The 14,988-nt window shown below is 40.3% G+C and overlaps 1 protein-coding gene across 1 annotated transcript in view; it reads right to left on the bottom strand.

Annotated features, from left to right (window-relative positions):
- The window catches only part of STARD9 (StAR related lipid transfer domain containing 9), a 149,096-nt gene that overhangs the window by 53,662 nt on the left and 80,446 nt on the right, over positions 1-14,988 (bottom strand). Inside the window, exons 9-13 of the mRNA XM_025390871.1 lie at positions 13,478-13,550; positions 4,343-4,410; positions 2,273-2,370; positions 1,671-1,880; positions 1,386-1,483 (exon numbers count right to left, since the gene is read on the bottom strand). Of these exons, the coding sequence (XP_025246656.1) occupies positions 1,386-1,483; positions 1,671-1,880; positions 2,273-2,370; positions 4,343-4,410; positions 13,478-13,550 (547 nt within the window). The remainder of the gene's footprint in view (positions 1-1,385; positions 1,484-1,670; positions 1,881-2,272; positions 2,371-4,342; positions 4,411-13,477; positions 13,551-14,988) is intronic.

The following is a 14,988-nucleotide window of genomic DNA, read 5'->3' as shown; positions in this document are numbered from 1 at the left end:
CCAGGACCTACAGCATCCACTTCACCTAAGAACTTGTTAGAAATGTACACTTCGGCCCACCCCAGACCTACTAAATCAGAAACTCTGAAGGACTGGGGCCCAGCAGTGTTCTAACAAACCCTCCAGGTGATTCTGATACACACTAAAGTTTCAGAATCACTTCCCTAGAGGTCAAGCAGGTAACACAAAAGCTAGGGCATGTATAGGTAGTAGGTGCTAACCTTCCTGTATTGTGACTAAGCCTAATATTACCTAATTACATTGCCTTTTTAAAACAGTCTACATATGGGTTATATATGTGTGTATATATACATATATGTATATATGTGTGTATGTATATATATGTATACATATATATATGTAGTGTGTGTCTGGCCACCACCTATGATCCCTGCTCTGGAACTTCTCACTGAAATTGTGAAGGAACATTTGAAAAATTCTCATTTAGCTTTGAAAAACCAATGAATGGTTTTGTGTGGGCAGAGGAGAAAAACAATAGAGAGAAAAAACATTAAACGATAAACAAAAACCAGTGAATTCCTACACTCTCCTTTTAATATCTAAACAGAGAAGTCACTGCAATTTGCAAAGAGAAAAATGAAACACAGACAACTTGCATAAAAAACACAGGCATAAGACTGGGCACCTTGGCCCACACCTGTAACCCCAGCACTTTGGGAGGCTGAGGTGGGAGGATCATTTGAGTCCAGGAGTTCGAGACCAGCCTGGGCAATATTGTGGGACCTTGTTTCTACAAAAACTTTTAAAAAAAATTAGCCTAATGTGGTGGCAGGCACCTGTGGTCCCAGCTACTCAGGAGGCTGAGGTGGGAGGATCGCTTAAGCCCTGGAGGTTGAAGCTGCAGTGAGCCACAATAGTGCCACTGCACTCCAGCCTAGGCAACAGAGCAAGATCCCTTCTGAAAACAGGCAAACAAATACAAAAACACAGGAATGAATCAACAAAAATTCAAAATAAAAGCAGTAAGCACAAATTTTTAAGTGAACTTTCTTAGAGTGAGCCATTATTGCACCAGTGCACTCCAGCCTGGGTGACAGAGTGAGACCCTGTCTCTAAAAATAAAATAATAAAATAAAAAATAAATGATCTTTCTTAGAGCGGTAATGGTAAACTAAGGAATCTTAAGAGGAATGGCCTTAGAGAAGTATCTAAAATAAGTTATTCATAAAAGGTTACTGAATGAAGGGCAATAGAGATAGGAGAGAAGGAGATGACAGTACAAGAAAGAATTCTACTCCCTCATCATTTGGAGGACAAGTCTGGAAAGTTGAGGGGAGTACAAAGAGAAAGAAATCAACAAGAGAACAAAAAAATGAGAGCTTTGTGTAAACTATACCAGACCAGGACTTCTGAAAAGGTCTCACCTCATTTACTCGTGGCTTGTTGATAATGTTTTTGGCACTGGATGCATATCTCAGTGTGCTCATGGTCTCACTGTAGCTAGTGTGTGCAGGAGACACCGCTGAGGTAGAAGGAGAAAGTTTAAAAACATGCCAGCCCATCCATCCCAGCCCTTATTCACTTGCCTCGATACTACTGCCCATGCTGTATAAGACCCCTGATAAAATGAGAAACCTGGGTGGCCAAGGCCCTTTCTCTGAGATACAGTACCAGTCCCAACACAGATCCAGCTCTGGCATCCCACTCACTGGCAACCATGATGGTTTTAGAGTTGCCTCCAAGGCTGTCCTTCAGCAGCCAGGTCAACACAGAGTCTCGGTATGGGATATAAGACTGCCTTCGGGAGGGTGCCCCTCCACTGCTGGTCCCAGAAGGAGAGCTAAGGATTCCACTGTCACCACCATTGCTGACTGAGCTGTTGAGGCTCTGGCAGCTGCTGAAAACTTGGGAGTTCTGGGCTTAAAAGACGAAAAAAGAAAATGGAAGAAAGAAGGAATTATGAAGCAAATATATTAAAACAAAACAATGGTTGGAGAACACAGAGTTAACCATCATATTTCCTAATCCCTTTCTGCATACAATAGGGTATTTTAGGGATTCCTAAAGACTTCAGACTTAGGATACGAAATGTTTGAGCCACATAATTTTTTTAGACTCCCCTCTTTTAGAACTGATGGTAGTAAGATAGCATTCTACTCTAAAACCAAGGACAAATATCAATTTTTATTGCCCCAAACCAGAAGGTGACCTTGCCAAAAGGAACCCTGTGTCTACCCTATTGTGACAACATGAAAACATGAGTTACTTTCCAAAGTCTCCCTCCCAGTCCCAGTATCTATCAGCAAAATACCTAAGGTGGAGATGACAATTCCCAGAGTCACAAGGGACTTGTTGATATTGGCTCCTTCAGTAATGCGATCCTTACAGTAACTGGGGTCTGCTCTTTCACTAAAACACAGTCAATGAGAAACAAAAACAAAAGCAAAAAAGACATTATCTTTATAATATTGTTGAAAAATACTATCCATTATTCTGTATATCATGCTGCAAAAGACTCACATAATAAATTCCTTTCAGAATTCAGTTCCAGGAAAAAATGTTACCATCTTGTAATGAACGGGACTTTTTCTGCTTCTCAGGCAATAAAAATTGAGTAACTCTTTAGGTTTCTGTTTTTGACTGTCAGAACACTTTATGCTAAATGTAATGCTCATTTACAATTATGATATTAGCATGACTTTTTGGTATATTCACTTCTCTATCTTTATTGTTTTAAATTCATGTATTTATAGCTTTATGGGATTTGTGTCATTAGCTGACAACAGTTTTGAATTTCTTTTTTAAGTTAATATTAAAGGAAATATTAATATTAAGGAAATACTAAATTCACACTTCCAATTGGCTAAGTTTCTTTCAAACAGCACTCAGCTCTTAAAGGAATACTGTACCATATTAATTATGTTTTAAAATACGAAAATTTGCCTTATTTCACCTTACACTTTCTTGTGATCACATTATCCCCCTCAAGACTAACTCTTTCTAAATACATATGTAATTATAATTAATGCTCCCTTCTAATACCTACAAGGCAGTATCGTCTCAACCTTTCAAGATTTTTAAAACTTCTTTTCTTTAGAGATGGGGTTGAGCTATGTTGTTATGTTGCCCAGGCTGGCCTCAAACTCCTGGGCTCAAGTGAACCTCCCACCTCAGCTTCCTGAATAGCTGGGACTATAGATGTGCACCACCAAGTAAAACTTTTTTTTTTTTTTTTGAGACGGAGTCTCACTCTGTGCTCAGGCTGGAGTGCAGTGGTGCGATCTCGGCTCCCTGCAAGCTCCGCCTCCCGGGTTCACGCCATTCTCCCGCCTCAGCCTTCCGAGTACCTGGGACTACAGGCGCCCACCACCTCGCCTGGCTAATTTTTTTTTGTATTTTTAGTAGAGCTGGGGTTTCACCGTGTTAGCCAGGATGGTCTCGATCTCCTGACCTCATGATCCACCTGCCTCGGCCTCCCAAAGTGCTGGGATTACAGGCGTGAGCCACGGCGCCCAGCCTAAAACTTTTATTTAAAAAAAAACTGCATAGAAATCAATATTAAAGAGAAAATAAAATCAATAGTAAATCAAAGAGAAAAGGTGTATTAATTCAGTTACCCTCACCGAAAGCAGCGGTTTTTTAATCTTTCCTATACGTTAGAATCACCTGGGCAGCTTTAACAATCTCCTGATGCTTGCACTCCCACTAATCTCACTAATAATCTGAGGCATCTGATCTGAGGTATAGATATGGGGAGTTTTAAAAGGTCCTCAGGTGGCCAGGTGCAGTGGTTCACACTTGTAATCCCAGCACTTTTGGAGACTGAGGCAGATAAATCACCCAAGGCCAGGAGTACAAGGCCAGTCTGGGCAACATAATGAGATGTTGTCTCTACAAAAAAAAAAAAAAAAGAAAAGCCAGATGTGGTGTCACGTGCCTGTAGTCCCAGCTACTCCAGAGGCTGAGGCAGGAGGGTCACTTGAGCCCAGTAGTTCAGGGTTACAATGAGCCATGATCATACCACTGCACTCCGGCCTGGAGCCTGGGCAACAGAGTAAGACTGTCTCAAAAAAGAAAAGGTTCTCAGGTGATTGATTTAACGTGCAACCAAGATTGAGAATCCCTGATGTACAGGAACTTTTCAGCCCCCAGAAAATAACTTCTTGACCTAGCATTCGAAGAGCTTCTTTTGTAATATTCTCAGGATGACTGAAATGTGAAAAAGATTGGAGTTTTATATATTTTTATAAAATATAAAAGTAGTTATATATTTTTATATGTATAAAAGTAGTTATATATTTAACTTTTTAAGAAAGAGCTTATTCCCTGTAAAACAGGCAAGAACTAGAGTAATTCCCCTTAGCTTTGAAATCCTAATTACCTGCCTGCTAGGTCCACAAGGTTGATCTTGCTAGCCATTTCAGAAGGGAGGTTGTTCTCCAGGATTGCCTAGAGGAGAAAGCACATTTAAAGCCTGTCATTTGGAACGATTTGTATTGTTTTCCCCTTAGACGTTCTTCTAACCAAGGTGATATTTTGGATTTTTATCCAATTCACTCAACAAATCTGTATTCTAATATGATGCAAACCAGATGAGCTCTCAATATCTGACAGATAAAATCAATAGGGCCCTGGATCATCACTTTAAAAACAAAACAAAACAAAACAAAAACACCAGCAGAACTTACAGACTAAGCAAACCTCCATGAAGCTCACTGAGCATAACTTTCAGGGGCATCAGGAATTTCAGTACAATTTACCACGCAAATGCTCAACTCCCTCCCAGGGGGCTCTGACTCTTACTAGCAGAGAGCCACAGCATGTGGGTGGCCTCTGATGGCCTCTTGCTAACCTCAGTCATAGCACCTGGCCAGGGCAGAAACTGCCCTATAAGTTCTATTCAGTGGCATCCAGCCCCCAAGAAGAAACTACTCTGACCCCCACCCTGATTCAATGTGGATTTTGTTACTTTGTTTTAGAAATTAATTTTTTTTTTTTTTTTTTTTTGAGAGTTTTGCTCTTGTTACCCAGGCTGGAGTGCAATGGCGCGATCTCAGCTCACTGCAACCTCTGCCTCTCAGGTTTAATTGATTCTCCTGCCTCAGCCTCCCAAGTAGCTGAGATTATAGGCATGCACCACCAGGCCCGGCTAATTTTGTATTTTTAGCAGAGACACGGGTTCACCATGTTAGCCAGGCTGGTCTCAAACTCCTGACCTCAGGTGATCTGCCTGCCTCGGCCTCCCAAAGTGTTGAGATTACAGGCATGAGCCACTGCACCGATCAGAAATTGTTAATGTTATACATCATCAACCGAATGTAGTTTTAGAACATTTCAAATAATCCCCAAATCCCTCAAGTCTTTGCAATCAGTCTCTGTTCCCATCCCCAGCTTGAAGCAATCACTTAACTTTCTATGTCTGAAAGTCTGCCTTTTCAGAGTGTTTCATATAAATAGAATCATACAATGTCTGGCTCTTTTCACTGTACATAATTGAGATTCATCCATGTTAAGGCATGCATCAATAGTTTATTCATTTTTACTGCTATTATTCCACTGTGTGGATTACCATAGTTATCCATTTGCCTTTTGATAGATGTGTGGGTTGTTTCCATTTGGGGGTAATTACAAATAACAGTTGTGGATATTTGTGTACATCTTTTTGTGGACATTTCTCTTGGATAAACACCTAGGAGTAGAATTGCTGGGTCATATGGTAGTTATATATTTAACTTTTTAAGAAACTGCTAGGCTGGGCACGATGACTCACGCCTGTAATTCCAGCACTTTGGGAGGCGGAGGTGGGTGGATCACGAGGTCAGGAGATTGAGACCATCCTGGTTGGCCGGGCGCGGTGGCTCAAGCCTGTAATCCCAGCACTTTGGGAGGCCGAGACGGGCGGATCACGAGGTCAGGAGATCGAGACCATCCTGGCTAACACGGTGAAACCCCGTCTCTACTAAAAATACAAAAACTTAGCCGGGCGTGGCGGCGGGCGCCTGTAGTCCCAGCTACTCGGGAGGCTGAGGCAGGAGAATGGCGTGAACCCGGGAGGCGGAGCTTGCAGTGAGCTGAGATCCCGCCACTGCACTCCAGCCTGGGTGACAGAGCGAGACTCCGTCTCAAAAAAAAAAAAAAAAAAAAGAGACCATCCTGGCAAACATGGTGAAACCCCGTCTCTACTACAAATACAAAAATTAGCCCAGCATGGTGGCGGGCGCCTGTAGTCCCAGCTACTCAGGAGGCTGAGGCAGGAGAATCGCTTGAACCCGGGAGGCGGAGGTTGCAGTGAGCCAAGATCGTGCCACTGAACTCCAGCCTGGGTGATACAGCGAGACTCCATCTCAAAAAAAAAACAAAACAAACAAACAAAAAAAAACCTGCTAAACTCTTTTCCAAAGTTGTTACACCATTTACATTCCCACCAGTAGAGCAGTGTATGAAAACTCCTGCTCCTACGCAACTTGCTGATACTTAGCATTTTAGCCATGTTAAAAGGTGGGTAGTGGTATCTCGTTTGGTTCTAATTTGTGTTTCCCTAATGAATAAGGATGTTGAGAATATTTGCAAGTACTTAATTGTCACTAGCATATTTTGTTTAGTGAAATGTCAGTTCAAAATTTTTGTCATTGTTTTGAGTTGTTTTCTTATGGTGTTTAGAGTTCTTCATATATTCTGGATATAATTCTTTCATCGGATGTATGTTTAGCAAAGTTCTACCTATCTGTTGTTTTTTTTTTTTTTTTTTTTTTTTGAGAGGGAGACTTGTTCTTTCAACCAGCTGGGGTGCAATGGCACGATCTCGGCTCACTGCAACCTCCACCTGCTAGGTTCAAGCAATTCTCCTCCTCAGCCTCCCAAGTAGCTGGGATTACAGGTGCATGCCACCAAGCCTGGCTAATTTTTGTATTTTTAGTAGAGACACGGTTTTCACCATCTTAGCCAGGCTGGTCTCAAACTCCTGACCTCAAGTGATCCACCCGCCTCGGCCTCGCAAAGTTGTGGGATTACAGGCATGAACTACTGTACCTGGCCTGCATTTCTTTTTATTCTCCTAACAGTGTTTTTAAGAGAGAAAAAAGGGGCCAGGCACGGTGGTTTATGCCTGTAATCCCAGGACTTTGGGAGGCAGAGGCAAGCTGGATTGCTTGAGGTCAGGAGTTCGAGACCAGCCTGGCCAACATGGTGAAAGCCCGTCTCTACTAAAAATACAAAAATTAGCCAGGCATGGTAATGCGTGCCTGTAATCCCAGCTACTTAGGTGGCTGAGGCAGGAGAATTACTTGAATCCGGGAGGTGGAGGTTGCAATAAGTCAAGATCATGCCACTGTGCTCCAACCTGGGAGACAGAGCAAGACTCAGTATCATTATTAAAAAAAAAAAAAGTGCAAAAGGCCAGGCATGGTGGGTCATGCCTGTAATCCCAGCATTCTGGGAGGCTGAGGCAGGAGGATCACTTGAGCCTAGGGATTTAAGACCAGCCTGGGCAATATAACAAGATCTTGTCTCTACAAAAAAAAAATTAAAAAGTGATTTTGTACACTGTAAGTGTACACACACACACACACGTGTAAGTCCCAGCTACTTCGGAGGCTGAGGTGGGAGGATCGCTTGAGCCCGGGAGGTTGAGGCTGCAGTGAGCCATGATTGTGCCACTGCACCCTAGCCTGGGTGACAGAGTGTGACCCTGTCTCAAAAAAAAATTATAAAAGTGCAAAAGTTTGAAATTTTTATTAACTCCAAATTTCAATTTGTACTTTTGTTCAATTTGTGTTTTCAGTGCCATATCTATAAAACCTTTGCCTAATCAAAAATCACAAACGTTTGGTTTAAGTTATCTTCTAAAGTTTAATAGTTTCAGGTTTCCCACTTAGATCTATGATTCAATTAACTTTTCGATAAAGTGCAAAATATAGATCAAAGTTTTTTTTCATGTAGACATCCAATTGGTCTCCCATCACTTGCTGAAAAGATATTTTCTCCACTGAATCGCCTTTGCAACTTTATTAAAAATCAGTTGCCTATATATGTATGAGTCTATTTTGGACTCTATTCTGTTCCCGTAATCTATTTATCTTAACTCTACCACCACACTATCTTGGTTACTTTAGCTTTAGGAAGCATAGGGTTTATCTCAGAGAATGCTCCATGTGCACTTGAAAATATGTGTAATCTGTGATGTTGAATGAAGTGTTCTGAAAATGTCAGTTAGGTCACATAGTTTGATAATGTTGCTCAAATCTTCTATTTCCTCACTGATTTCTGTTTGGTTATCTACCTACTACTGGAAATTAGGTACCAAAATATCCAACCATTGTTGAACTGTCTATTTTAATCTTTCAATTCCATCAGTTTTTTCATGTATTTTGAGGTTTGGTTGTTCAGAGTGCATACATTTATAAATGTTATATTTCTTCAATGTACTGACTGACCCTTTGTCATTATGAAATATTCCTGTCTCTAGTATTTGTCTTAAAACCAATTTTTTTTTTTTTTTTTAAGACGGAATCTCGCTCTTGTCGCCCAGGCTGGAGTGCGATGGTGCAATCTCAGCTCACTGCAACTTCTGCCTCCTGGATTCAAGTGATTCTCCTGCCTCAGCCTTCCAAGTAGCTGGGACCACATGCTTGGCTAATTTTTTTTTTTTTTTTTTTTGTATTTTTAGTAGTAACGGGGTTTCACCATGTTGGCCAGGCTGGTCTCAAACTCCTGACCTCAGGCGATCCATCCACCTCAGCTTCCCAAAAGGCTGGGATTACAGGCTTGAGCCACCACGCCCAGCCTTAAAACCTATTTTTTTGCCTGACATTAAAATACCACTCCAGTTCTCTTATGCTTACTTTTTAAAATTTTTCAATAGGTTTTGGAGGAAGAGATGGTGTCTGGTTACATGAATAAATTATTTAGTGGTGATTTCTGAGATTTTGGTGCACCCATCACTCAAGCAGCGTACCTTGTACCTAAGGTGTAGTCTTTTATCCCTTACCCCCCTTTCCCACAAGTCCCCAGAGTCCATTCTTATTCTTATGCCGTTGTGTCCTTATGCTTTTGTATCATTCTATGCCTTTGTGTCCTCATAGCTTAGCTCCCACTTATGAGTGAGAAGATATGTTTGGTTTTCCATTCCTGAGGTACTTAACTTAGAATAATGGTCTCCAATTCCATCCAGGTTGCTGCAAATGCCATTATTTCGTGCCTTCTTATGGCTGAGTAGTATTCCACAGTATACATATACCACATTTTCTTTTTTTTTTTTTTTTTTTGAGACGGAGTCTTGCTCTGTAGCCCGGGCTGGAGTGCAGTGGCCGGATCTCAGCTCACCGCAAGCTCCGCCTCCCGGGTTTACGTCATTCTCCTGCCTCAGCCTCCGGAGTAGCTGGGACTACAGGCGCCCGCCACCTCGCCTGGCTAGTTTTTCGTATTTTTAGTAGAGACGGGGTTTCACCATGTTAGCCAGGATGGTCTCGGCCTCCCAAAGTGCTGGGATTACAGGCTTGAGCCACCGCGCCTGGCCACCACATTTTCTTTATCCACTCATTGACTGATGGACATTTGGGCTGGTTCTATATTTTTGCAGATGTGAATTGTGCTGCTAACACATGCATGTGAAAGTATCTTTTTCATATAACGACTTCTTTTCCTCTGGGTAAATCTACTTGTAGTTCTTTAAGGAATCTCCACACAGTTGCCCATAACGGTGGTACAAGTTTATATTCCCACCAACAGTGTAAAAGCATTCCCTTTTCACCATATCCACGCCAACTTTTTTTTTTTTTTTTTTAAGATGGCTGGAGTGCAGTGGCGTGATCTTGTCTCACTGCAACCTCTGCCTCCCAGGTTCAAGCAATTCTCTGGCCTCAGCCTCATGAGTAGCTGGGACTACAGGAGCGTGACACCACACACAGCTAATTTTTGTATTTTTAGTAGATACAGCATTTCACCACGTTGGCCAGGCTAGTCTCGAACGCCTGACCTCAGGTGATCCACCTGGCTCAGCCTCCCAAAGTGCTGGGATTACAGGCATGAGCCACCGACCCAGCCTCTTTTTTGATTTTTTGATCATGGCCATTCTTGCAGGAGTAAGGTGGTATTGTATTGTGGTTTTGATTTGCATTTCCCTGATAATCAGTGATGTTGAGCATTTTTTTTCCCTATGTTTGTTGCCATTTGTGTATCTTCTTTTGAGAACTGTTTATTCATGTCCTTAGCCCACTTTTTGATGGGACTGTTTTTTTCTTGCTGTTTGAGTTCCTTGTAGATTCTGGATATTAGTCCTTTGTAGGATGCATAGATTGCAAAGATTTTCTCCCATTATGTGGGCTGTTTACTCTGCTGATTACTTCTTTTGCTGTGCAGAAGATTTTTGTTTTATTTAAGTCCCATCTATTTATCTTTGTTTTTGTTGCATTTGCTTTTGGATTCTTGCTCATGAAGTCTTTGCCTAAGCCAATGTCTAGAAGGATTTTTCCAATGTTATCTTCTAGAATTTTTATGGTTTTAGGTCTTATATTTAAGTCTTTGATCCATCTTGAGTTGATTTTTGTATAATGTGAGACATGAGGATCCAATGTCATTCCCCTACATGTGGCTTGCCAATTATCCCAGCAACATTTGTTGAATAGGGTGTCCTTTCCCTACTTTACATTTTTGTTTGCTTTGTCGAAGATTAGTTGACTGTAAGTATTTGGCTTTATTTCTGCATTTTCTGTTCTGTTCCATTGGTCTATATGTCTGTTTTTGTCCCAGCACCATGCTGTTTTGGTAACTATTGGCCTTCTAGTATACTTTGAAATTGGGTAATGTAATGCATCCAGATTTGGTTTTGTTATTTTTGAGATGAAATCTCATTCTGTTGCCCAGGCTGGAGTGCAGTGGCGTGATCTTGGCTCACTGCAGCCTCTGCCTCCCAGGTTCAATAGATTCTCCTGCCTCAGCCACCCGAGTAGCTGGGATTACAGGTGCCCACCATCACGCCCAGCTAATTTTTTCTATTTTTAGTAGAGGGGGGTTTCACCATGTTGGCCAGGCTGGTCTCAAACTCCTGACCTCAAGTGATCCACCTGCCTTGGCCTCCCAAAGTGCTGGGATTACAGGCATGAGCCACTGTGCCTGGTCCAGATTTGTTCTTTTTGCTTAATCTTGCTTTGACTATGACTATGTGGGCTCTTTTTTGGTTGCATATGAATTTTAGGACTGTCTTTTCTAGTTCTGTGAAGAATGATGGTGGTATTTTGATGGGAATTGCATTGAATTTGTAGACTGCTTTAGGCAGTATGGTCATTTTCACAATACTGATTCTATCCATCCATGAGCATAGATATGTTTCCATTTGTTTGTGTCATCTATGATTTCTTTCAGCAATGTTTTGTAGTTCTCCTTGTAGAGGTCTGTCACCTCCTTGGTTAAATATATTCCTAAGGTTTTTTTTTTTTTTTGGAGCTACTGTAAAAAATGTTGAGTTCTTGATTTGATTCTCAGCTTGCTTGCTGTTGGTATACAGCAGGACTACTGATTTATGTGCATTAATTTTGTATCTTGAAACTTCGCTGAATTCATTTACCAGTTCCAGGAGCTCTTTGGATAAATCTTTAGAGTTTTCTAGATAAAACAATCATGTTGTCAGCAAATAGCAACAGTTTGACTTCCTCTTTACTGATCTGGATGCCCTTTCTTTCTTTCTCTTGTCTCATTACTCTGGCTAGGACTTATGGTTACTATTTTTATGGTATATCTTTTCCCATCCTTTTACTTTCAACCCGTGTCTGTGGTTCTAAGGTGTGTTTCTTATAGACAGCATATAGTTGGGTCTTGCTTTTATGCAATTTGAAAATTTGTACCTTAGACAATTCACACTTAATGCATTTAATTATTGATGTGCTCAGAACCATCCCTGTCTGATTTTTCTTTTTTCTATGTCTCATATCTCCTTTGTTCCTGCTCTTCCTCCACTGCCTTTAACTGTTAAGTATTTTTATTAATATGTAACATTTTAATTTCTGTTGGGTTTTTTTGCTCAGAGGTGGCAGAAGAAATGCTGATTTTTAAAATTATGTTTTTGAGCTATTTTCTTAGTAGTTGCTCTCCAGATTACAATACATATCTTTATGATCTACTTCAAAGTAATACTAACTTAATTCCTGTAAAATATAGAAACTCTACTTAAATATATATTTCACTTCCCTTGTGCTGTTATTTTCATATATGACAATGTACAAAAATGCATTGTTATAATTATGGTTTTACATAATCTTATTCTTTTATTGACGTTAGGAGAAGATATGAGAAAGAATGTAGGTTTTTTTATATTTACTCACACATTTACCATTCCCAGATATTTCATTGTCTCCTATAGATTTAAGATACTTTCTAACATCACTTTCTTTCAGCCTAGAAGATTTCATTTAGTTTTCTTGTCAGGTAAGTCTGCTGCCAATAAATTCTACTTTTTTTTTTCCCCCTAATCTGGGAATGTTCTTATTGACAGTTTTTTACATTCTCTGAGCACCCTGCCTTCTAGGGTTCAATGCTTCCGATGAGAAGTCAGCCATTCATCATGTAATTGTTCTCCTGTATGAGTCACTTTTCGCTAGCTGTTTTTAAGATTTTCTCTTTGTCTTTCAACAGTTTAAATATGATGTGTCTAGGTGTGGATCTCTTTGTGTTTATTTTACTTGGAGTCCTTTGAGCTTCTTAGATCTCTAAATGATTTTCACAAATTTAGGAAGTTTTTGGTCATTGTTTTATTTTGGGTGTGGTGCTCCTCACTTTGTTACATTCCTTTAATCTATTTTCAGACCACAGAAAGGATTTTGTCCAGCTTTATAGTTGCTTTCTGGGGATATGACTTGACCTCCTCATTCCATCATAATGGAAGTGAATCTTCTAATATTTCATTTTAATGCTTATTTTCTTTTCAACCTTTTGTTTTAAATGTCCACACTGATCACACAGATGTGAAAGTATTGTAAAATGTTAAAAATAAATACAAGCAGAAGATATTTTGATTAGTCTTTATAAAATGCTTCTACCCATTCTGGGTGTACAGCTTAATGGATTGTGTGTAAATCCGGTTTATAATATTAGGTTCTATCAGAGGACCTATAAATGTGAGAGTAGGAGAAAAGGAAAAGAAATAGGGCCGGGGGCGGTGGCTCACTTCTGTAATTCCAGCACTTAGGCAGGCCGAGTCAGGTGGATAATTTGAGGTCAGGAGTTTGAGATCAGTCTGGCCAACATGGTGAAACCCCATCTCTACTAAAAATACAAAAAAAATTAGCTGGGCATGGTGGCGCGTGCCTATAATCCCAGCTACTCGGGAGGCTGAGGCAGGAGAATCACTTGAGCCTGGGAGGCACAGGTTGTGGTGAACCGAGATCACACCACTGCACTCCAGTCTGGGCAACAGAGTGAGACCCTGTATCAAAAACAAACAAACAGAAATAGGAAGGAAGACAAGAAAGTGGTTTAAAGGTACAAGGAGAGGAAGAAATCTCACCAAACATAAGGGGTTACCAACCTGCGTGTAGTGGATAGTGAAAATGGCGTGGGATCTGCTGCTGGCCTCATGAACATGGGTGGCTGCTGTGATTCTGTGTATACAAGGAAAAACTGTTAGGACGAGGATTGTTCACACGTGGTGGATTCTTAAGGATCTATAGGGAATACAATAAATGTTAGTGCTGAGATTCACAGATGAGAATCATATTTAGTTCAGTTTCGTAAAGAGGAATAGTCCAAAGAGGGCAGAAGCAGCACGCCAGGTGCTATCTGAGAATAAAACGGAGTGCAACTTCATACTAAAATACACTGAAACTTTTTTTTAAGCAATAGAAGCAAAAATTCGAGTGTAAAGAGAAATGAAGACTAGAGCATCATCAACCTGGAAGAACATGACCAAGATAGACCCATTTTATTTTATTCTTTCACTTTATTTTATTTTATTCTTAGACCCATTTTAATAAGACAAGTGGATGTAGAGAGCTTGCTGAGAAGGTACCTCAAAGACAGAGAAGGTAAGTTTTGAATTAATATTCTGTGTTTAATCAAATTCTATTAATCAAATATTAATTCTACAGTGTCAGAAAGATCTTGGAAATGAGATCTCAAATCACATCAATATCATGCTTAAGCCAGGTAGAATTCATATCTCCCTTAGAAATCCATTACAGTGTTAACCTTCAAAGTCAGGAGAGGTTTTCCTTTATCTAAGAGCATCTCACCGTGTTCTGTTCTCAGATGATCTGGAGAATTGAAGAAAAGGGCCAAAATCTAGAGGCTAGTCTCATGATTCAAATTTGACACTGAAAAATCACAGAGCTCAGGGTATCCTGAAGACCAGAAGCAAGTGTCTCCAGGAGAGTTCCATGAAGCTCAGGAGAATGTTAAATATAAATTTCTTCCTTTATGTTCAATTAACTTGGTCCTGCTATTAACAGGATAAATAGAAGGCTCTATAGACTTTTTTACCCCAGGGAAAAAAGCCTTTTTTAGGGACATTTACTAGTAATATTCTAGGTATTTCATAGTAACTTACAACACGGCATGTTATTACAATTTACAATAGCTTTTAGGGGAATCTACAGCACCTGGTTATTCATAGCAGATTCAAAACAGTCTTTCGGGGGGCTACCTTATAAGTATGCAAAACTAGAAAAAAAAAAAGGTTTTCTGAAACTTTTACACTATATTTGTCCTTATATCTATCAAACCTGAGGAGAGGACAATGCAGGTAAGAATCTTTTCTTCCAAATTTAGAAGCTCTAAACAAAGTAGAGTAACTTCCTTGGGCTTACTACCTAATATTACTATGTCCAGAACAGATTCCAGCTTCATTACTAGTGAGAAGAGACTAAATCTTAGTCACCACCCCTTAACCTGGGAACACTACTGTTCTGGAAAGAGCCTCCTGGTTGTGAACACCTCTACACAGAGACAATTTTAAGTGTCATTATACACTCCCCAAAGGGAAATGGGAACACAGGATAGGAGTGTGAGGATAAAAGAATGACAGAAACAAACAAACCTGTT

This window comes from Theropithecus gelada, chromosome 7a (assembly GCF_003255815.1).
Source record: "Theropithecus gelada isolate Dixy chromosome 7a, Tgel_1.0, whole genome shotgun sequence".
Classification (NCBI taxonomy): Eukaryota; Metazoa; Chordata; class Mammalia; order Primates; family Cercopithecidae; genus Theropithecus; species Theropithecus gelada.
The sequence above is the reverse complement of the archived record's forward strand: the minus strand, read 5'-3'. Positions and strand labels throughout refer to the sequence as shown.